The 23,851-nt window shown below is 42.0% G+C and overlaps 1 protein-coding gene across 1 annotated transcript in view; it reads left to right on the top strand.

Annotated features, from left to right (window-relative positions):
* The first annotated feature begins 10,212 nt into the window (after positions 1 to 10,212).
* The window catches only part of adamts18 (ADAM metallopeptidase with thrombospondin type 1 motif, 18), a 47,472-nt gene continuing 33,833 nt past the window's right edge, over positions 10,213 to 23,851 (top strand). Inside the window, exons 1-3 of the mRNA XM_058629936.1 lie at positions 10,213 to 10,643; positions 10,866 to 10,944; positions 12,240 to 12,556. Coding sequence (XP_058485919.1) covers positions 10,512 to 10,643; positions 10,866 to 10,944; positions 12,240 to 12,556 — 528 coding nt within the window. The 5' untranslated portion in view covers positions 10,213 to 10,511. The remainder of the gene's footprint in view (positions 10,644 to 10,865; positions 10,945 to 12,239; positions 12,557 to 23,851) is intronic.

Below are 23,851 nucleotides of genomic sequence, written 5' to 3'. Positions count from 1 at the left end.
CCCCTTGCCATGCAATATATATTCACTTCCCATTTGACTTCAGGAGGAACCTGGACTACTATGTCCATTTTTATATTAAAGGACGTTGGTTTACCTGACCCACTACCTTGGACTTGTACATTTGGGTCCAAGGTCTGTCCAGTGAATTTCCAAAACCTTGATTACAGTTCCTCTTTGACAGAAGTGAGTTTTTATGTGTGAACACTTACTTTCTACCGCTGGAGTAGGCAATATTCACACTTAAACTGTGCTTTTCTCGAGCTGGCAGGCTTCGGCTATCAGCGCTCGCTTTGCATGTTTCTCAACCCAATAACTGGGGAAAAAATTAAAAGAAATAAATGGTGAGCGGTCCTCCCCAGAGCACCCAAAAAGCCCTAGATATGAATGGAAAAGTCCCGACAAGGAGGTTTTGCCAAACATTAGCTCTTTTTATCACCTGACATCTGACGCCTGCAACTCTTTGTCTGTGTAAAGCCATTAAGCAGGTATCTGCAGCCGCCAGGGCGCCGTGTGACACAAAACAAATGCCCCCTGTTATTCTTTACCTGCAAATCCAGCAGGAAATGGGATGAGGTAATGCTGCTCCGCTTACGTGGTATATCGTATGTGCCCTTGCAATCAAACACTCTCTCTCTTTCATTCATGCACACACAGTCAAAAGCTTAAGTTTAAACGTTTTTATTGCGACGGATACAAGCACAGGTACACAGACATGCCATTAATGGTTTTTTTTGATGGATAAACAGTCAAATGTCCAAAATCTCTGTGGGACAAACCCTCCTCCGTGAGTCTGCAGCTGCTGCTTCTTTCCACCAAATCTGCCTCCCCCTAGCTCTAGCTCAGGCTTGCCCTATTCTTGATGAGCATTAAGGTATCAAAGGCTTACCCATACAGTACAGCCTCCCTTGTTTATATTTTTGTCCAATAAGGTTTTTTTTTTAATGGGCATCCTATTTTCATTGGAGAGTAAAGGGGGGGAGTGGTTGACAGCTGCTTGGATTTTCTCTTTCTGTGACATGAGTTCATACCTTTCAGCCTTACCATCATCCTCCTCATCACTGACTCGACAGATGGGCGGATGCACTTTGGAGTCATATCTTGACTGCACTTGTGGAGGCAGATGTGGACACATGCTGGTATCTAAAATCGCATTGATTTATTACAGTACTTAAGACAGCATATAATAAACATCTTATATAAACAGTGAATCAGTCAGGTGCGGATTTGTGGCTGAGCTCAAATATTTTCATATTTGGTGTTCATCAACATGACAATTGCACAACCAACTGAGAAACCAATTTCCAACCGAGAATACACAAGACTAACCCTAACCAGACTGTATCTAATGGGAACCAAACACCAAATCTTGAGCTCTCGATCTCATCCATGTAACTGAGGGATGTAAACATAATGTTGAGCAAATTCTGTAATCAAAGAACAGAAAAATAATTTTAAACGATGAACTCATTATATAGACTTAAGGAATGCATTGGGAAAAAGTGCCAATTTTTCCTTTGGACCTACCCTTATAGGGCAACAACATGTTTTCTCTGCGGTCAACATTCTACAAAAACATCTATAAATATATCCCAGTTCTGCCACTTTATTTCATACATGCCCATCAAAAAACCCACCAACCTTTCCTTCACTATCTAAAGTGAACACATTACAGCCATTGTTTTGTGTTTTGTGTCCTTTTTAGTTCAGATTTATTACACCCCTGTAAATCAGACCACAAATCAAACACGTGTGTTTTCATGGTGATAGACCTCACTGATTCTGAACAAAGTTAACAGTTAACAGCAATGTTTACATCACTTGACAGTCCATTGATTTACTCTTCTTACTTTGAGTACATAAACCTTTACCAAGTGAAAACCTGTCAAAACAGAGTTACAAAGTGCTTTATGAGATGAGATAAATGGACACAGTCACACAAGGGTGTTTGGTTAACACTGGAACAGAAGGACCATTCAAAAACTATTACTATTTTTTCGTACATGTTTATTTATTTATTCTGTGCTCATACTCAGTTCTTATTATGATTATTCCATACAGACCACACATATAAAATGCAAAGGGATGCATCAGTGTTTAAGTGCAGGAAGAAGGATCACTCAGGACATGGAATATTACATTATCTTCAATCCGTCAATCAATCAAATCAAATGCCTGTTTTGTAATTGCACAGCAAGACAAGTGAAACTCCTTGAGGTTAAAAAAAGATAAAAGATGCAGCTTGACATAAACACCGACTGTGGCCGACAGTGTGTTTTGGGCCATTGCAGTGTGTTTGCCACTGCCGGCCACCATAAATATCAGCTTTTTTTATGGCACTTGGATAATGGAACCTGGAAGACTATGTTCCTAGACTAGGTTCCTGGTAGTGCCTTTCAGAAGGCAGCAGTTTAAACAGACCGTTGTAGAACAGGCATAAGAAATAACCACTTTGTGGAGAACGCTGCTGCAACTGTTAAAATGTGGCATTCGTACAGCCGGAGAAATGCTCTAACTCCAGTGCCAACAAACTTTATCAGGTCCACACCATTCAAGACGTGTGCATCCACAAGACTGAACCAGTGGTCACATATAGTTAAGCAGTTCCAGCAGACATGATAATGTAACTGACATCCAGTACTAAATAACATGGAGTATACAAATAATAATAAGACAAATAACAGCCCCTATTCTCCTTCAGGTTTGCTGCTTACAATTTATGTGCTTTCTGTGTGTGTGTGTGTGTGTGTGTGTGCACATGTAGGCAGATTCATGCTTTATTTGCTTTACAATGTAACGTGTTTAACAGTAATATGTATATTTCACAAAGAACTTAAAGCACAGAGTGGTATCATTTAAAAGCCACAGGGACAGCGGGGTTTCATTCTGCCTGGCAACAAAGAATGAAACACACACACAAACACATCAATATTGGGCAGTTAGCACCTTCACTGGCACGGGCCCACTTGACGTAATCAAAGGCAGAAATCCCAGGTGCAAATGGAACAGGAAATGGTCTCTCTGGCTCTGCTCTGACTCCTGGCACCTGGCTGACAACTGATGACATCTCCCTTTTCATGTAATGATCCCCTTGACTTCAAAGTGAAAGTAGGGGAATCCCACCACACACAAACAAACACACACACAGCTTTTTGATATGTGGTTATCCAACTTTTCTTCCCAGTGGCAAGGTGTGAGGTGTGAGATGATTATAGCTGTCATTTCCTTTTTTGTAAATATTCTTCAGATGTTTCAGCTCTTAAATACAGGGTTTCAATAAATGCAACTTTTCTGTCATTATGGTCTCATTATGTGAAACCCAACAACAGAAGAGTAGGGCACAAATGAAATGAGCTGGTTCAGTGTATTGTTTTAGGGCTTTTATTGAAATATCTCCATAAAAATGTCCTAAAAAATGGTCAAATACTATTTGCTGCCTGGACTATGACCACAGTTATTCATTTTATTCCATTCTTGCACAACACATAAATGATTTGCTGTGATGAGTGGGAATTAGGGAATTTCGAAAATAAAGGATCACTGACTTTCAGATCGAGGGAACCAACAGGGGCAAACACACTGCAACGACCCAGAACACGTGCAGAAAGAGAAACAAGCTGCATTTTCACAAACGCTGCAGATTCAAATGCACAAACAAACACAACGTGAGAAACAAAAAATGATCAAACTACTGCCAAATTAAAACACTGATCATAAAAACTGCGGGGTTACAGGAGGAGAATACTATTCACTGCCTGAACTACGGCCCCAGCAACTCTTTTTGACAAGGTTTCCATTCTTGCACAACACAAATGATTTGCAGTGATGAGTGGGAATTAGGGAATTTCTAAAATGGATCACTGACTTCAGATAGAGGTAACAGAAGCAATTGTTTGCAACTGGAAAAGAAGTGCTTTGTACAACGTGTTGTCTAATTACATTAAAAAACAAAAATGATCACACGTGACCTAAACAGCTTCAAATGGTGAATATTTATTAGAATCTATATTCGCTTCAAGACTGGAAAAACTGGAAAAGTATAGTCTTTGGCTTGCGTCTGACCTTCACACAGCGAGCCAATCACAGCATGAAGTTTATCCTCATAAGAATGTAATCTCAAGTAAAAAATACTCACTGTAGAACTATAATAGACTGTAGTTTCCGCTCCAACTCAGTAGATGACTGATATTACAGAGAATATAGAGAATTTGAGGTGAACCATCTGTGAACTATACTATAGCACTGCACATCTTTGAATATTTGATGCTGGTGGGGGAGAGACGGAGAGAGAAAGAGATATGCCAGATGAACTGCCAGAAAAAGATGAGGCTATGAATGACAATGACTGGAAACACACACACACACACACACGCACACACACTAAGAGAGAGATTTAAAGGATAGTTCCTGCATGCATTCACATTGATCATAGACTGGGGTTTCTTCAGCTAGACTACATCTGTTAATACTTTTCCAACACTATGCATCATCTACAACAATAAACTATATTTTTTAATCCTTATACATACACAGTTAGATCTATTTTGATCTAACGGTGTCATCCATACTGCTATGATATGAACTGTTGTGTCCAAATCAGAAGTTATCTGCAACCATACGAACACAGCGGAAAACGTATAATAATTGTGATTACGAGAGCAAGGTTTTTATTATGGCATATTTCCATGGCACGGTTTAGGTTGCATCTCCACTACAAAAAAAGTAGCTACTCAACGTGTGCAGAGTGATCACTGCATGGCTGTGTTTAACTGCGGTGACTTTGTTTTATACGCAACACACACACACACAAACGAGTGCAGATTCCTCTGTTAAATATAGAGATTTCCCTGGTAGTTGTTGGAGATTAACCCACGTTTTTAGGATTGTTAACTAGTTTTAACTGATCTACAGTTCGGCACTGTTCCGCTTGATTTGTGTGTCGGACGTCTCTTCTTGTGACGGCACTCTGACCAGTCAGTGGCCAGCAGTCTGACCAATCCTCGCATAATACCTACTCAGCACGCTTTTGGAACCACGCGGGAGCAGGTACTAAAAATAGTACCTGGTAACAGTTGTTTTAGATGTTTCCTTGCTCGTCAGCTCGTCATCAAGCTCTGCAGAAGCCTGATAACGAACCATTTACTTGGTTCATGTGTGATGGAGCTAGGAAACTTCATGCAGGGCAGTGGGTCCGTGGGCCCAGGGTTGAGCAACACTGGTTATAGTCGAGGTGTTGCCACTGAGACTAACTCAGGAAGCAAATGCAAGTCAAAGTTAATCAAAGTTCTCCTGTTAAAGTTCAACCTGCGGGTTTTTAAATGAAAACGTCAGTTTACTCTCGTTTAAGGCTCAAAAACACTGGGTCAGTGTGGATGCCAGACATATATGGTGTAGAATTGATTTAGTTTTTTAAACAAATGCATAGACTATGTAGGCAAACAGATGCTTGCAACGATGGCTGACGCAGCCAAAAACAATCCTGGCAAAATAGACAGAAATTCACCCAAATACTGTATATCCCACAGATAGAAGCAGAAGGGAAATTATATGATCTGACACATGGACGAGGAGGAGAGGACTGACTCTGCAGTTGTTCAATCTGGATCCCACACTGGAAAAAGTGGTGCCACATGACAAATAAAACAAACAAACAAAGCAAAGTTAAAAGGGGGAGAAATCACGGACATATTCCGGAGGTAACAGCTTGATCTTCTTAAGAATTTAAGTGTTTGACTGTTCTGTAAATAGAAATCGCATCTGATTACAAAGGGAATGTGTCTACTCAGCCGGGACTTCATGGGTGACTTTGTGGCCCAGTGTTTTGTACAAGTGGTAGTGAGATGCCAGTAGGGCCGAGCCCAACAAGAACTCACTCACAGGACAAAGTAAAGTTTTTTTGGAGCTTGGAAAACCTCTAATGGATAAAAAAACGCCTGAATCATCTCAAAATGAGAAATAAATAAACAAAAAAAAACCCCATCATCCATATTGTCCCATTTCATATCAACCAGGCTTAGATTGGGAAACAGAAAACCACCAAACAACATGAGAAGAGACCGTCCCTGTGGGAAACCAACTATAGGAGTGATATGTCAGCAGAAAAAAAACCCACTTGACTGTGAACATCACTTTGTTGACATTCAAACATGACACTAGGCAAGGGGATTTTGATATTTAGCTCATTTTGGCAAAAGAAGAAAAGTCAGGGAATCTCGAGAGTCATCTGGATTAATCGTATGGGAACCATGAACATCTGTACAAGATTTTGTATCAATCCATGGAGCAGATGTTGAGACATTTGACAGGATAAGTGAGAACAGGCCAGTGGCAATAGACGCAAAATGAGAGGAACATCAGGATTCTCAAGAGTCATCCTTTGGGCACCATTGGTGACAGATGGAAGACAGAGGCTGACATTACTGAATTTGTTTTTAAATACTTACACTCGGAGAAGATTGGGATTTACAAAATCCAAGATTAGACAAAGATGTGGTGTTTAAAGTGAGGTAGCACCGGGTCATGCAGAGTATGTTCACCATAATGACAAAGACTTTAAGAACCGCAGCGTGCATGTGTTCTCGTGCCATGCACACTGTGTTTGCTGTGAGTTCCAGTACAGGATGTCTGCCTATGTACATCCCTGCAGTGTACTACTGTAGTACTGAGGTTTTATCAGCTCATTAAAGGGTCTCTATCTGCTGGTTCCTCTTATGTTGTGTTCCCACGACAGACGGCACGGGGGAAATGTCTCATCTCAGCGTGGTCTTACAGTCTATTTCCATCTGTGGCCAAACAACCCAAACTGCTTATATTTCCAGCTGCAACTAGATATGTTGTATTGCTTTTGGGACACAAACAACAGACTGACCTGACAGGCCGCGGTGGCTCAGCAACACAACTGACGGAAAGAGACCATTAGAGAGGGGGGAAAAAAAAAGAATGGGAGCCTGCTAAGGACTTTAGACAGATGGTTTACCATACCGTAAATAAGCACATCATCTGTCAACACAGTGGCACGGTGCAATGTGCTGTGGTGTAACTGAGTGTTGAGATTTAAAAACATCTGCAGCCTCCACTGTCAAATCAAACTACAGCGCTGTGATCAAAATGGTGGGAGAAATGGGCCAGAAACAAAGGGCAATAATGGCATCTGCCTCACAGGCCACAAGTCTTTCCACTTAACGATCTTTACGTTGTACTTTATGTCTCGGCTCGGCTCCAGACATGGAAACACACAGGTGGGCCAAAGCAAAGCAGGGTAATCAGGTAGTCAGTCAGAGTGTCAAACCTACGTAAGCTTACACAACAACTGCAGGAGCTTCGCCGCCTATCTGCGGCGACACTGTGGTCGCGTTTCCTCACTAACTCCACATCAAACTGTGCAGATGACAGTGCAATTACCCTCCAATGTTCTGTGCAGGAAATTTCCCAGCAACCTCAAATCATCTGACACTAACACTAACACTGAAGCCGAGTAAAGGGCCACCAAAATTGCATCTCACAACTTAATGACAAGCAGACACTGTAATGAGCCATTGAGGTGGAGTATCGTCATAAAGGAGTCTGTTCCCATGAAGAGCTTCATTCTGGAATGGGACATCTTTTATCAGGAGAGAGTGAAACTATTTTGAGGTTAAATAAATCTTCTAATCGAGCCTTCAAAGGGCTCACATATCCCTACTTAACGGCACACTCCAGTACACTCAAGTGATATATTTCCATTTTCCTGGCCTACTTTATGGATTTACTGCATGTGCAATAAAGAGGAAGTGCCATTTTTACAGGCTCATTATTTTACAATTTTTTAAGTTTTTTACGTTTTTACAATGCATCCTTGATGCTTCTCCTGTGACCACATGGTTTTGGGTGTGCCTCCCTCGTCACGTATTTAAATGCACCCTGACACACGTCACATGTTAATGTGTCACATCTGTACACATCTGTCTGCTGTCTGCTGTGAGGGTGAAAGAGAGCGGCGTGATGATGCCTGTTCATCAAACCATGCTGTTGTAACATGACACATGGCTTAAACATTTAGAAAAAAGAAATAATTTGACCATCAGTGTTTATATGTGACACTGCACCACTGCATCCCCACATTTGGAGCGTTCAGACCTGTACTTAAGGCTGTCGGCATGTGAGCCAATCTTGTATGACAGACGACTGACAGTGACCCGTCAGGATTCCTGGTCGTCTTCATCAACCGTTAAACCGGGAGCTCTACATGAGACGTTCCAACATTTTGGCTCGGCTCCTTATCGCCAATGCCAAGGCTCCTAGACACTGGGAACCTAGGCCACAAGGCCCCTTGAAATAGGGTGGGCCTAATGCTTAGAACCAACTCCATGGTGTTCTACTTCCTGCCGAGCCTAAACACCAACTAAATGTACTATTTTCCAAAGTCACATAATCTCGTTATTTTCTCCCGATTGAAATAACAAAGTGTTCAAGGAGATTGAGATCTATTTCCGAGGAAATGACAAATAGGACAGCCTGTTTATAGGGTCCTCTTTGCTGTGATATTAGGTCTGGTAACATGCTCTAAATACATGATTAAGTAGTCATTTTTGGGAGCCACTGGAATATTGTGGGCTTATTAAGGTGAGGTTTTATTCATGCCACACAGTGCAGTGGCAGAAGAGCTGAACGTGAGCTGTGAGAAGCAGTATTATGCTCAGTGGAGTGTGAATATCAGTGTGGTGAGCGGGGCGGTGAACTTCAGCTATGTGTCAGTCAGTGCATTCCACCAACCTGTCCAGGTGTTCTCCAGGCAGCGGACTGAGCAAGGGCGTCTGCAGGACCACCTGTTCACAACAATTAAGATTACACACATGCTCCAACAATACGAGCCGGTGAAGTGTGCACAACGTGTCGCTTTAGAATGACAGATTTCATCATGTGAACCAAACGCAACGGTGTTGTACTGTAACACATTGTAGTTCATTTGTTGTTATTTCTTGCTATTTTTACTTTTACTCCACTACATTTCCTCTAACTATCTTTGTGACTCATTCAAAAAATCAAAAGAAGAAGAGTTGGTAATGGTCTGTATTTATATAGAGCTTTTCTAATCTTGATGACTATCATTACTACAGTTTTGCCATTCGCACATCTTTCATACCCATTCACACACTGCAACATGCTCAAGGACACATAGACTAGCAGAGCCAGGAATTGAACCCTCAACCTTCCAGTTGAAAGACAACTCGCGCTACCGCGGCTCAATCCTAACTCATCACTCACTTTAATACTTTTACTTCTAAAACTTAAGTACATTTTATATCAGAGAATTACTTCTGATACTTAAGTACATCGATTGGCTTGTACTTTAAGACTTTTACTTAAGTAATATTATAAGAAAATGACTTCGGCCTATCAAAGTCATTTTCTGGTAAGATACTTTTACTAGTATAAGTATTCCTTTTTAGTACTTTATACAAGAATGCACATGAACGTAATTCCATTTTGCCTACTTTAATTGACTAGTACTGTAACACTGCTGCTGGTGGAATCATGAATACAGAAAACATTACACCACAGAAGTGCCTGCCAATTTCACTCACCGGGCGTCGTTACCTCATGTCTCCTCATGGCGGCGCTGCTCAAATGACTGAGAGAAACTTGGGTGGAAGTTACCTGGCCGAAGAAGAGTTTACAAGCGGATAATGGTGGAGAAAGCTATGTTAAGTGATGCTCCGTCCACGTTTAACTTTTAACTCACCAAGTGCAGGTAAAACTGGTCTAAAAATGTACTCAAGTTCAAGTAAAAAAGTAGCTTAGTTACTTTTTTAACAAGGTTAGGGTTGGGGTACAAGTACACAAAAAACCTACTCAATGTAAATGTAATTAATTGCTTTCTACCTCTGGTTTGAACCAGAAAAATGGCCTAATATTAATGATTATTGTGATGATTTTCTGCACTTTTATTAAGCAAAAGAGTCGCGTGCATGTAAATCTGCGGCAGCAGTGATAAATCACTTTTAAAAATAGAAAGCAAAGTCATTGCTACTCACTGAAGTTTGAAAGTAAAAAAAATTACGAGCAGCTCTTAAAGGCAGCAGCAGAGCTCCGCCGATGCCAAGAATCACTACAGCTCATTTATCTGCGCGTGCTAAATGATGCTGCGCGCTGATTGGCTGCTGTCCGCTGACTTGTATCCATCCATCCCGCGGCCCTCTCTCTCTCTGTCTCTCTACCTCTCTCTTTCTGTCTCTCTCGCAGACGCACACAGAGCCGGGCTGAGTGAGCTCAGATCACTCCCCGACGCCACCGCCACCCACCACCGCTGCTCCTCCTCACACACACCGTCACACACACACACACACACGCAGACGCACACACACACACACTCATGAGTGCACTCCGTGTCTGTGCGTATCACCGGCTCCTGCAACCTGCCGACTTCACCTGAACCTGCAAAACAAACAATGCGTGCACACTGCGTTGTGCGTTACCGCAGGTTATTGCTACTTCTGTGCGCACTCAGGAGGTAACTGTGGGAGGTATGAGCTTGCATGCGTGCCATCATCATCATCATCATCATCATGGATTGCCTTTTTCTTCTGATGTGGACTTTACCCATCCCGCTGGTCGGCTGCACCTCAGTCACCTCACTCTCCACCCTCCTCTGCTGGAATATCATCAAGGCATGTGGCATTTAAGTGCACACACACACATACACTTCAATTCTGCAAATGCAACCTAAACATGTGTGTTTATTTTATGCATTATGAGTGTTTTAAATGTCAAAGATAAATGTCATCTCAAATTAGGAGGACAACTCATTTTTTATCAACTTTTATGAGGCTTCCACTTTTATATCCTGCAACCTGTTGCTACCTGTCCATTAACTTTTTCTTTTCTTGCAGACTCTGCACATTTACTGCTCACACACCTCCCACGCCGTTTCGGCCAGCTATTCTTCCAGTGACAGTGGACTAAATCATGGTGAGTTTTTTTTTTTTTGCCTTTTGACATGTGTGGATGCGTCTGCAGTGTTTGCAGACATGACAGTGTGGGCTCAGATATCAGATATTGGGAGACCATATTAAGACAAGATAAGATAATCCCCTCAGGAACATTACACTGTCAGTCTAAAGCTAATGTGATACAAATGTTTGGGACCCTTGTTAAGGTCATTTTAAAAACAATTTAGTGACTCTGGAAACGGTGGCTGTTGAGACAAGACCATTGGTTGCATGCAGGGATTCATTCTTGTCTGCTTTGTCCTGTAGAAACCAAGGAAACAAGTTGAGGTGATTTACATACTCTGATTTACTTAGAGACAAAGGCAAATGGGCTTCTCTCTCAGGTTGTGCAGAATGCATCCTACAAGGTTATTTTCTGAATGTAGAAGAAGTCATATCCTTTAAAAAAAAGAAGTCAGGAAAATGTAAGACAAAACTTATGGAAATGTTATAGCTCCTCTTTTACAACTGAAAAAAAAAATAGTTTCAGTGTTTTTTTGAAATGCTGACCCATATCTTACATGCATGTAGGTAAATTGGCACAGTAGTTTCTGTTAAAATCCATCTGTGATGCATTTGAGGTTGTGATCTATCCGTCTGACTGTCTATCACCATTACTTTTTGTTGTCTACAATATAAATTAAGGACAACCTAAATTTGGTGGCCCAAATTTGGAGTCACTAAATTGTCTCTAAGGGGTTTGAAGAGCTGCCTGGTTGGGTTTAGATAAGAGGAAGGATGACTGGTTTGATTTCAGAATAAATATCAGGGTATACAAATCAGAGGCAGGGTAGAAATACATTTTTGCCCGGATACCACATTTGTCCAATTTTTCGGAAATTTTGACAGAAATTGGCAGAAACCCCTTGCGAAGATACGAAGGGGTTAACACACTCAGTATGTTTACATGACATAAAAACAACACTAGTTTTGGTTCAGTCTGACTAAAAGCAGAATACATTTTAACAAGTTAGTCTGGCTGAAATTGTACAAAATTTAATTTTTAAAAGTCAGGCTACCTCATGGAGTTACCATGGTTGGAAGCTGGGACAAGATAGCTCAACTTAACTGTGCATGGACACATCCTGACTGATTCTTTGTGTGGTTTGTGTTCATATTAGGGGATATTACTACAATAAATCCTCCTTGGTCAAATGTACTGGACATACTGTTATTACTAATTCAGACTTAAGAACACCAGTGAGTTATTGGAAGTATCATTGACATTGACATGTTTGTTGGTGATGACTTGTTTTCCGCCCGTCTTCTCCTCAGACTACGAGTTCGTAACACCAGTGGAGGTGGACTCTGACGGCGGATACCTGTCCCATGATGTGACCAGGCACAACCATCGCAGCAAGAGGTCTCTCTCCTCTTCTTCTCTGCACTTCCAGTTATCTGCCTTTGGGCAGAACATGCACCTAGACCTGCATTCATCCTCCGTGGTTGGCCCGGGTTTCACAGTGCAGAGTCTCGGCGTGAATGGCATCACCACAGTGATGGGGGATGCAGGTTTTCATAACTGCCTGTATCAGGGATTTATCCGCAACTTGTCAGGCTCCACAGCCGCCATCTCGACGTGCTCCGGACTGGTGAGTGTCTGCAAGTTTCTTGTTATTTTATGATTTTTCAAATAAAGGTGCTCAGTCATCACGTCAGGCCTTGCCAAAAGTTTGGCTGAACTGTAACATGACATCATACTCATGAGTATAAGCATCAGTTTCTAGCGCTTTGTCCCGAACCTCTTTGAACACTGGGAGGAGTGAAAGAAGAGAGTGAATGGGGTAAACTGAGGAGAGCAGAGGCATCACTATGCTGATATCGCAGTGCAAGGAGAAAGGCTATCATTTTACATAACTGTATACAACACAAACACCCCTGACTTACTGATGATCAGCATGGAAGGAACAATCGCAGGAGACTATTATGTATTTGTGGATATGGACAACAAAGGAAAAAGTTTGAAGTTTGAATCTGGAATTGGTTCACAAATATTTTGCCTTGCCGTGAGAATGCATGACATTATGCATTTTTTAAGTCATTTCTATTTCCACCTCAGTCACCACACCCACTGTTGCTCTGCAGGAATTAATATTCAAGGAAATAATCCAGATTATAGGAATATGTACCAATGGTTCCTTTAGAGAGTAAGAAGAAAATCGTAACTTCAACCCCACCTTTCTTACAAAGCTTGAGTAAGGACGGATTTAACCTAGCAGTGATTTAAGCACTCCAAGTTACTTCATGATCCCGTGACAGGTGTTCTCTACAAAAACCCCTCAGAACTTTTGAAATGTTTATTTTTTTCATTTTATCTATCTCCAAAAGTGAGTTTCATTTTATAGTGGTAATCTCAGACATATCTACTTTCTGCCTGGACCATAAAGTGTGTCCCAGGAGGAAAACTAAAGGTCCAGTCCAATATTTCCACAGTGGCAGTGACCAGGGCTGGTGCTGCTGTCTGTAAGTATTTGCCTCAAGGCAACATTTCATTTTTCCAGGCAGACAGGAGACATTTGAGGACATCTAGATATTGATATGGAAGATAAAACCTGCCGCTGGAACAGGTCAAAGGAAGAATATTTAGATTTCTCCCCTATGAGTACGTATGTAAAATATGTTATATAAGTGAAACAGCTTTTCGACTAAAGTACAAAAGGTTTTTTCAGATCCCCGAAAACCTCTTTCACGCTTAACTGAACAAGTAAACATGAGATTGTGGAACCTGGGTGAATGGACACCATCCCAACGGCCTTTGGTTAGTCTGCCACGTGGTGGTTTTTTCACCCCTGTGTGAAATGTGATGTCACAAAAAACATGGAAACAACATGAGATGGAGGAAAAGGAAGAAAAACACAATCCGTCCTTTGTTCAAGTCAAAGAAGAAAATGGCGCGTCCCACCCCGTCTTGTATTGCTGCTGATAAAAAACTCTGTTAAACTCGGACAGTCCAAGATGATTTTGCATTTCCATTAGGAATAGTATCAAAAAAACAGCCCCAAACGGTCCCATTTTTTCAGTTCCCGTCCCTTGCGGTACCAGAGTCATGGTAAGGTACATGACAGGTAGGAGGTAGACCCGTGACAGTCAGCTGATTGGGTGACAGAAAAGTGTCACTCCGGTGATTCTTCATCGCCCGCTGTCTATTCTCATACAAAGCTTGACGTCTTGTTGAGACAAACCGAGCAGAAAAGGTACCGTTCTCAGTCGAAGCGCAACCGAACTGTTCCATGATGGAAGCACGGTTTTGATTGGCTTGGTTGGTTTCTGCTGATTTGATTTTAACTCCTGAGCAAAACCAAATCACAGGATTTGTGGTCAGGATCCGGAGCTGCTCTTGTCATCCCCCATTTGTGTTTAATTTACATCCTTACATTCACGATGCATATATTTCCCCCTTTAAAGCCCAAAGACTGTAATTATAAGGTCACCTGTTTACATGAGTGGTTTATGGGGTGCCTGGACCCCTAGCTACCAGCACACACACATTCCTTGACTCATCCCACAGCCTGGAGCAGATGGACACACTACACTCCATAGAAGTTATACTTCCATTTATCATCCAGTCTCTTACCTCCTCCTTCCTTGCTTGCCCTGCTCTTTTGTCCTCTGTTTGCCCTCCTTCTACACCTTCTCTTGTTCTCAGCAATTAAAGCCAGGGTGAAGTCTGAGCTGCCTGGCTGGCACTGCAAATCTTGGCATTGTCCCTTTCATTAGGCTTGCTCCCACCCACAATAAAACGCCACTATTCTGGTCTGTGACTGCAGAACGTGAGTGGGGCATGATTGCATTTCAATGGGCCTCGATTTGGGCTTTGATCTATTTTTTACTCCTCTCCTCTTCAGCTTGTGCTTTGTTATTTCTTTTCTTTCTTTCTATTCCAAGTGGGGATTTTGGGGTCTTTGTTGGTTGTATATTCACTCAGGAAGTTTAAATAGTCACGTCCCATGTCATTATATTTCTGACAGATTAGCAGCAGAAATGAAAGTTAGTGAATAATCTAGGACAAAATGATAAGTGCATGAAAGGTAAATTCTATATGCCTTTCACCTCCTGTCTGTCTCTTCTTCTTTTCCAGTGCATCCATCTGTGTGTGTTTTTAGACCTATGCAAGGCTTAAAACAATGAAAGCAGTTAACCCCTGCTTTTCATCTGGCCCCGTGCCCGGAATATTTTGGATTAAGTTCAAATGAGGAACAAGGCATTCAAGACAGCTTGATGCAGTGACAGGCTCGAGCAAGAGATTAAACTGGGATTAAAGCGATGCAAAAGAGGAAGAAGTCATTAGGGAAAAAAAAGAAGGAAATAAAGAGGTGGAAATCTAAGTAAAGTAGAGAAAAGCAACGAAGGTGAAGCAATGAGTGACAAGTGAGCCGCGCTGGGCTCGGCTGGGAGTGTAGAGTGCGGTGCAAGAATAATGTGAATTCATTATCTTGGGTGGAAGCTCCCAGGGAGGCTGGACGGTCTCTTTATAGAGAGTTGGAGAGATGGACTCAGTTTATGTCGAAGAGCTTTGGAGAAAAAAATGAGGTGAGAGCAAAAAAAAGAAAAATTGCCTTCTCATACTTCATGTCATTGTCCCCTTTCAACAGAGAGAAGGAAAAAGGAGAAAGGGGAAAAGAATGTCCCTGAAATAGGGTTTTTGGACTTGACCCTGCTTGTTAATAGTGTAGAGGTGTCAACACCAGCTACTGGGCCAAACCAAGCTCAGCCTGTTTTAGACATTCATCCTGGCCCAGACCAAGCAGATGGAAGTGGGATTCCGCTGTTTTAATGAAGGATATTGTGAGATGGAATTAAGAACAGGGGCCGGATGGATAGATGATTGCCAAAGAGGGATTTTCCGTTTGCAAATCCTCATTAATTGAACATGGCAATACTCGCTGTTTTTTAATTATTCTCTCCGCGTCCTCACAAAGCACCGCACTCATGTGTACGAGTGAAATTAAGTTGTCTCTCTTTGGCTTTTGCATGAGAGATGAAAGGATGTCATTTCAGATGTAATGCTCTCTGATGTGTAAGAGGAGGGAAAGAAACCAGGGGAGGGCCCTCTTACTTTCTTCTTTTGAGTGTTTCTCATCTGAGGTCGCACTGCTGGTTGACCCCGATCCCGTCTGCTCTGGCATATGGGGAGTGGTGGTGGTGGTAGGGGGGTGGCTGGTTGTAGGGTTCCGACCCGGACTCTTACAGGTTCTTACCACTGTGTGTAGTGCAAGTTCAGAGCTGCTCTCCACTCAAGTGAATGCAGGAAAAAGAGGAGTGATTTACTGTTCACCTCTGTCCTCCAGCCCCCTCCCCAGGACAGGATTCTTCTCTGGGGTGATTAGGGCAGACCCGAGTCGGTCCCTGTGAGAAAAATACTTACTGTGTCATAAATATGACACTTTTCTTAGCAGCTGGACAATTTAGTCATCGACGAGCTGCATAGACAACAGAGAAATGCATAATGTACACTACCAAAACAGTGACAACAGTTGATTGAATTGATCAGTTTCATCCCTAAATATATTATAGAGATTTACATATGTGGATTTAAGCCCCTGCAAAGGTCATAGGCTTGTTATTTTGTTATTAGTTAGTGTGGATAAGTCTAAATATTCATTAATAATATGTTTTTGGCTATGGATGTCTGTGAGCAGCATATCTAAAAAAGTAGATATACTCCCCAGTCTCTCTGAGTGCTTTCTCTAGTTTAGTATTTTGTTGATCAGCATAGCTGCTTATAATGCATTGCTTGTGTCCGTCATCTTTACTGCTTCAGTATAAAAACCATTTAAGCTGGATGCCCCCCAGTGTCAGGTTGTGACAGAGCTGACCTTGACCTTTACTGTGACCTCTCCCATGCCCCAGCAGGCCAGGTCATAGACAGGTTGGGTTCTATGGCAACTGAGCATGCAGGTTCAGATAAACCAATGGGTTCGATTTAAAGGGATCACCTTTCTCCTTGTGTGGCGCTGTCTTTAGGTTGCTTCACTGACTGTCAAACGGCGTCATGTCGTAACTTTCCAGTATGTGGCATCCAGTTGTGAGAGCAAATGTGGTTTTTATGCAAATTGAACTGCAAAGGAGCCACAATTGTAGAATAACTTTGGAACCCAGCCCACCTCCTTTCCAACAGTGGATTGGGGGAGTGTCCATCCATTATCATAACGTCCTGAAACCGAAAATCTCACATTTGATGCATTGCATTTGAACTGCTTCCCTTTTTATATTTCCAGAAGAGAATGGGAACATCCACTATCGTTAGATCTTAAATATACCTTTATGTTAGTATGGATGTTTTTTTGTTTTTTTTTATCTGAAAAGCAGTTTTCAAAGTGTGTTTCATTTTTGTGGTCCTATTTTCTTTGCATTTAAATTTCTCCAGTATATTTGTCCATTTTATCTCTTTGTCATCTTCTATCTACTATGGTTTGGCTGCAGATAAGCACAGGAGATGGACTTGTGGTGTAAGCATCTCATTTTATAGCCTAAGTGTGTTTGCACAGCCACTTGTGAAATGAACAACACTAAAGAAAGTGTCAATACACCCCTCCTTTATTCTCTGTCGCAGCACCCCCGCCGTCTTCTCTCTGTCAGCTTAGATCAAACCTGCTGTCTGATGGCCGTTGCTGACACGGTGACGCATGTTGTGGCAACCACTGGTGACTGTTGTACGACAGGAGCCCGACCTATGACCTCTGTCTGTCTCCAACAGGCTCGGGCTCCACGCGGTGTGAAAAAAGCATTTGCCCTTTCCCGAGCCTTCCCCTTCTTTGAATGCGGGATGCACTGTAGCCTCTGGAGGGCTTTGAGGTAGAAGGACATATCACAATGTGATGGATTTACAACGTGATCACATATGTGTGATCTCCAGTACTCCGGTACTTGTTGGCTCATTTGGCTCATTTGACATCCTTCTCAAATGTTTTTCTTTCTGGCATCAAAGGATCTTTTGATCCCTTTCTCCGTGTGAAAGTTAAACATGTATTTCAGGAACAACAAAGTCAGTTCTAACAGAATTCATGTATAGGATATTGCGATGACGTTCTTATGTCTGTAAACTACATCTGGAAAATAAAAACAATTTGGCCAAAAGGCATACATTTAAGTGCTCAAAAGCTCTGTTTGAATATTTAACATATGTAGATGTTGTAATCCCATTAGAGCCCTCGTGGAGCTTAGAGACAGAATATGATTACTCATCTGTCGGGCTGGGAATGGAGGCAACACATGATGTGTGCATGTTTGCCAGTGTGCTTCAAATCCCTCAGGCTTCTGCAAAGTAAAAATGACATTTGAATGACCGATTTCCAGGCACCACTCAAGTCATTTGTACCTGTCCATTTTCTGTAAAGGCCAACAAATTGGAACAACGTCCCTCTACAATGTGCTGCTCTGGCTTGGCCATAATTCAGGGACTGGGCTGGGCCACAGAGGAGCTCAGAGCTTGGCGCTACAAGAGGAGAGTGGCCCGGAGCAGTTCCCTGGTGGTCTGGACGCTGACAGTGATGTAGTGCCCACCGTTAGATGCCAGCAGGAGAGGGGGTCAGGTTCTCAGCATGGGTGTGGGATGGTTTTGTGTGTGTGTGTGTGTGCGTGCGCTTTTATGTCCTTTTTAGTCTGTGCAAGGTCTCTCTCTCTCACATAAGACAAATGGTTGGTGTTCAAGTCTTCAAGTGGATGCTGCAACTTCTACAAACAGAGCCCATACATCAAATCTGACCTACTATTGTCACCGCTGCATTACATTCACTGGTGCTGTGGTGAAACAGTACAGGGCTATAAGGAGTGACAATTTGACGTACATTTCAGGACAGGCTGTTTTTTTTTTTTTTTTACAAAAGGGTGGCACACTGTTGTCAAGGTACATTTATTTCCAGTGGTACTGTATATAATTTGATTAGGAGTTGCCACAGTAGCTGTGATTGCAGGGAGTGACCACTTGGGCCACCTGATTATGGTATATGTAAAGACTGTTGCACTGATGTATGATGTTTTCCTGCAAATGCTATTGGAGTTTAGTGGATCAGTGGTACACCGGGTCACCTTTCACCTGGAAGGTCGCACGTTTGATCTCATGACTCTGCTAGTCTACATGTGTCCCTTACACTTAACCCCAACCTGCCCCTCATGGCTGTGCTGACAGTGGGTTATGGGTAATGTGAGAGAAAAACGCGCTGCACATACTGTAGATGCACTGTGAGAATGTGTGAATGGCAAAACTGTAGTGTTTGGTCAGATACAGGTATACATATACATTTTTGTTTACTTCATTTGTAAGTAACAAAGTAGTATCACTGGATATGATAAGCTACAGTAGAGATATAGGCCTATATATATATATGTATATATATGTATATATACCTTTCCGTTTTATACTTCCATTTTATAGAGTTTGGTTGCTGGAAGAAGAAGTCACCAACTTGCACATCTTCAAAACATTTTTGAATAGGTTTCTAAGTTTTGTCTTACGTTGTTGTCATTTGCATCACAGTAGCGCCGCATTTGTAAGTCAGTGAAAGTGTCAGAGTAGCACCGTAACCCAGTTAGAGTACAGTTAACGACACTTTGAAGAACAACATTTCCATGTGTATGAACTGGTGTGGGAGTTGCCCTTCTGTTTCCTGCTGTGTCTACACTGGATAACGAGTAGAACTGTGCCCATAGGCCCCAAATGACAAAGGACTCATCCAGCACCATCACTTTTTCTCTTTGTGTGTGTGTGTGTGTGTGTGTGTGTGTGTGTGTGTGCCCACCTCTGCTGTGTTCCCCAGACACATTCACAGGGTGTCACTAGGTTGTTCAAAGACAATTAGTGAGGACAAACAAGGAAGAAAACCCTGGGCTATTGACACACTGTGAGCATCATCAGTCGTACATGATGAGGGTTATCTAGACATGGTATCACCAATGGGGTGATTGTAAATGACTTTGCTGCAGTTCAGCAATCTGAACTGTGTTTCTCTATCCTCTTTTCCACTCTAAAAAAATGTTTGGCTTTTGTCAGCAGTGGGAATGGATAGAGTTAGCACTGAATCTGCTCTTAGATGTTAGAGACAATGTAACACTGTCTTTTGTTTCCGTGGGACTTTATACTTTCGCATTATTTGCACCACATTGGATGTTTCTGGCTTGTTTGTGATGTCAAATATGACTCACCAGAGGTAAAATACAAACTAGATTGCACATGGGAAATTAGTAGGGATGCACGATATATCGGCATTAATATTGGTATCGGCCGATGTTCGTCATTTTTTAACATATCGGCATCGGTGCAATGAGTAAAACTGCGCCGATTTTAACAACCGATGTTTATACCCGTCTAAATGCTGTTTGTGTATGTGTGTCGGGAAGGGGACAGCGTCAGTGATGCAAGCGCAGCACAAGGTGTGTGTGTGTGTGTGTGTGTGTGTGTGGAGGAGAGAGAATGTCAGCGGTGTGGGCGATTTTTCAGGGTGTCAATAGAAGATACGCGAAAAGCATTATGCAACACTTGCAAAGTCGAGGTAATGCGAGGAGGGTTCCGCGTCAAGTCATTCAATACCACAAATTTGATCATGTCATTTGAAAAACCGCCACCCAGAAGTACACAAACAACGGCAGGAAGCTAACGCTAGTAACATTAGGCAGCAGACAAAAAGAAAGCAGCGCAGCTGGGACTCGACCAAAGGAAGACAGTGGCCAGGGCAATAACGATCAAGGTAATGGAAATGATTGCTCTTGACGACCAGCCGAGGGTTCCGACGGTTGATAGCGCATATTGAACCCTGCAACAACCTGCCAAGTCGGCGCTACTTTTCCGATGTTTTGCAATTGAATAAATATCTGGTTGCCATGAATACTGGCAAGTTTGATAAAGTATTTTAACATGTTTTTTTTAATTATGGCAGCTCTTAGTAGAGCTTGTCAGGTATTGTTTCTCATATCTGTTGTGTAGTTTTATTGTGAAGGGAAGTGGCGCGGTTGTTGTTGCCGGGAGGAAGGGTTGTTGACTTTATTTACGTACCCAGTATAGACGCCCTTATCTCGGTTACAGTAACTTTGGCAGGGTATTATTTTTATTTATGTTCATGTTTGTAATTTATGATCCAAACTTTCTCACAGGAGTTTAGTGAGTTGAGGGAGTTAAACTGTACTTTAATTTAGTTACACACTTGCTACAAGTGGTAAAGGTTTCTAAAAACCTTTACTTGTAGTTGGTTACTTGTGTCTTATGTGACCTTGTTATTTGGAGGTAAAACATGTTTTGAAAATAAAGAAAGACATTCAAAAATTCAGCTTGCATGATTTTCATTCTGTACAAACTTTTATCATCTCAGAAACTTTTTTTAAAAAACATATATCGATATCGGTAAATATCGGTTATCGGCCATAGCAGCAATATTAATATCGGATATCGGTATCGGTGGAAATAGTCATATCGGTGCATCCCTAGAAATTAGTCATGAATTTCCCCCTTTTTTTGTGCAGTTTTAGCCATGTTTTAAAACGCCACATAAGCACACATTTAGTGCGTAAAAGTACTATGGAAGTTCCAGTTTGTCCACTCAGGCTGCTGTAGGCATGGTGGCCCAAGATGGTGGCCTCTGTAAAGCAAGTTTGGCTACTAAAGGAAAGTAATTGTTTATTTTAAAGCGATTATACACTATTATAAACATACCTTAGGGTTGTATATTTAGTTCCTGACCATAAACCCTCCTCAATGTTACACAGTGGACCTTTAAAGGAAGAGGCAGCACCCTGAAGAAGGCAGAAATGCAACACTGGGATTCTATTGAAGAAGTCAGATGCCTGAAGGGCCTCCTCCTGCTCTTGAACGATTTTTTTCCCTGCACATCACACACTGTGCTCACATGATGTTCGGCTGAGCTGGAGTGCAGATGTGCTTTACAGTGCAATAATCACCGGCTTGGGGCTTCTCACCACTTGGCCCTAGTCTTTAACAGCATGTAAGCACTTACTCATTTGCCTTATAATATAATGGTGGGAAGCCTTAAAAGAAGCTACAGTGTATAGAGTGACAAGCTAATGATGCCTTCTCCCCTCACATAAATCAGTATGTTGCCAGACACACAGAGCTTTTTTGTTGGAGTGAGTTGTTTTCATTTTATCCAAGGAAAAGGAAAGTCATGAGAGAGTTGTGTTATTCTCAAGCTGAAAATAGTAATAGCGTTGGACGGGGCTGGAAGTGGCCCCGACTCGGCCTGTAATCTGTCTGCAAGGATAGAGGAGTGAGAGAAAGTCCGAGAAATGTGAGCCTGCATGTAAACCTGGGTGAAAAGTAAAGTGGTGAGTGCTTCCCTCCCTTCAATCAAGCTGAGTCTTTCAGGTGTTAATGTACAGAGATAACTACAGGTCTGCTGCATCGTCACCTGTTCACAGATGCCTTGTAGAACCCTTTGAAGCTCCATCGGACCACTTGTCTTTGATGCTTTAAATGGAAAGGCCAGCACTTTCACTACATGACAGAGCTTGATGTATATGTATATGTATTATAATACGTATATATCATCACCACTATACGCAGCAATATGACATGTGCTACTATACTTGTCTCTACAAACAGTGATTTTAGTGCACAATCATTTGATTGGAATTGGCCTATGTGATCTAAAGAAAGAAAGAAAATACCTGAATTCTCACAGTGCCATAGTGTGATGTGTTCGACTCTGATCTCTGAGAATCACTCTTCTACCAAGAACGCCTCTCTGCTTTCAACCCCTTCCTGTCCTTGTACCACAGTCCACTAAGGTCAACACGTATCTGGCAAATGAGGAAACCAAGAATCCAGCTGAAAATACTGATGGCAACAAGAGTGAAAGAAGGTCTTTGGTTTACCCAAATCAAAACTGTGCCCAGTTCAGCCAAGAGTAGTGGTGGCTTGAGTGGTCAAGGGTTTAGAGTCGAGAAGGGTTTCTGTTAAAATAAAATCCTTTCCAGACATTTTGCTGTTTACTCTTCTTTTCATTTGTCTTGGGAAAATGAAATGAAGATACAGGCAGCACCTGTGTCACAGAACCACAGTGATAGAACATACTGACCGGTAGTTTGATGGGAATATATTGTTTATTTTACAACTTCAAGACAGGTTTACCTTAGCACTAATGGCACTTTTCCAGTACATAGTACCGCCTCGCCTCGCCTCGACTCTACACTGTTTGGTTGTGTTTCCATTACAATAAAGTACCGTAATCATCACCGACGGCTGCATTAAACGGCCGTGACTTCATTCTATACACGACACACACAAACTAGTGAGTAGTTACTTGTAAAGCAGTTGTTTTCAGTGCACTGAATCATTAGAATCAGTTCATTAAAAGGATTTGTTCAGTACTTCCTCCATGATCAGAGCACAGATTGTCCGCTTTGATTCTTGTGTTGGACCCTTTGCTCATTCCGCTTCCTGTGACGACACTCTGACCAGACATAGTGTCGGCTCAGCTTGCTCGGAACCTCGTATGAGCAGCTACTAAAATAAATATCAGGTACTATAACTAATGGAAAAGCAAAATAACCATGCCGCGTTGTGCCGTGCCGAGGTGAGTTGAGTCGTGCTGGTGGAAAAGCGCCATAAGAGAGCTATATACGAGAGGTCTGTTCAAATTTGATGCCATGTAACAAAAAATAGAGACTATGGACCACTGTAAATAAAAAAGAGACTATAGACCAACCACTGTACACGTGCATGCAGAGACTACCATCTCTGAAAATGTCATTCATTTCCTGGCATTATCATCAGGTACTTCCATCTGTTAACTGCTGGAAATGAAAGTGGTAGTTGTGGTGATGCAGTCAGAGGAGAGAGAGAGAGACATGTTATTTATAAATGAATGAACTCACTTCAGACTGTCGGGACATCACTCGTGGTGAGTTAAATCCACCTTAATCTGAAACCTTATTATAGA

The sequence above is a fragment of the Solea solea genome, chromosome 5, assembly GCF_958295425.1.
Source record: "Solea solea chromosome 5, fSolSol10.1, whole genome shotgun sequence".
In the NCBI taxonomy this organism is placed as follows: domain Eukaryota; kingdom Metazoa; phylum Chordata; class Actinopteri; order Pleuronectiformes; family Soleidae; genus Solea; species Solea solea.
This window is presented reverse-complemented; position numbering and strand designations above follow the sequence as displayed.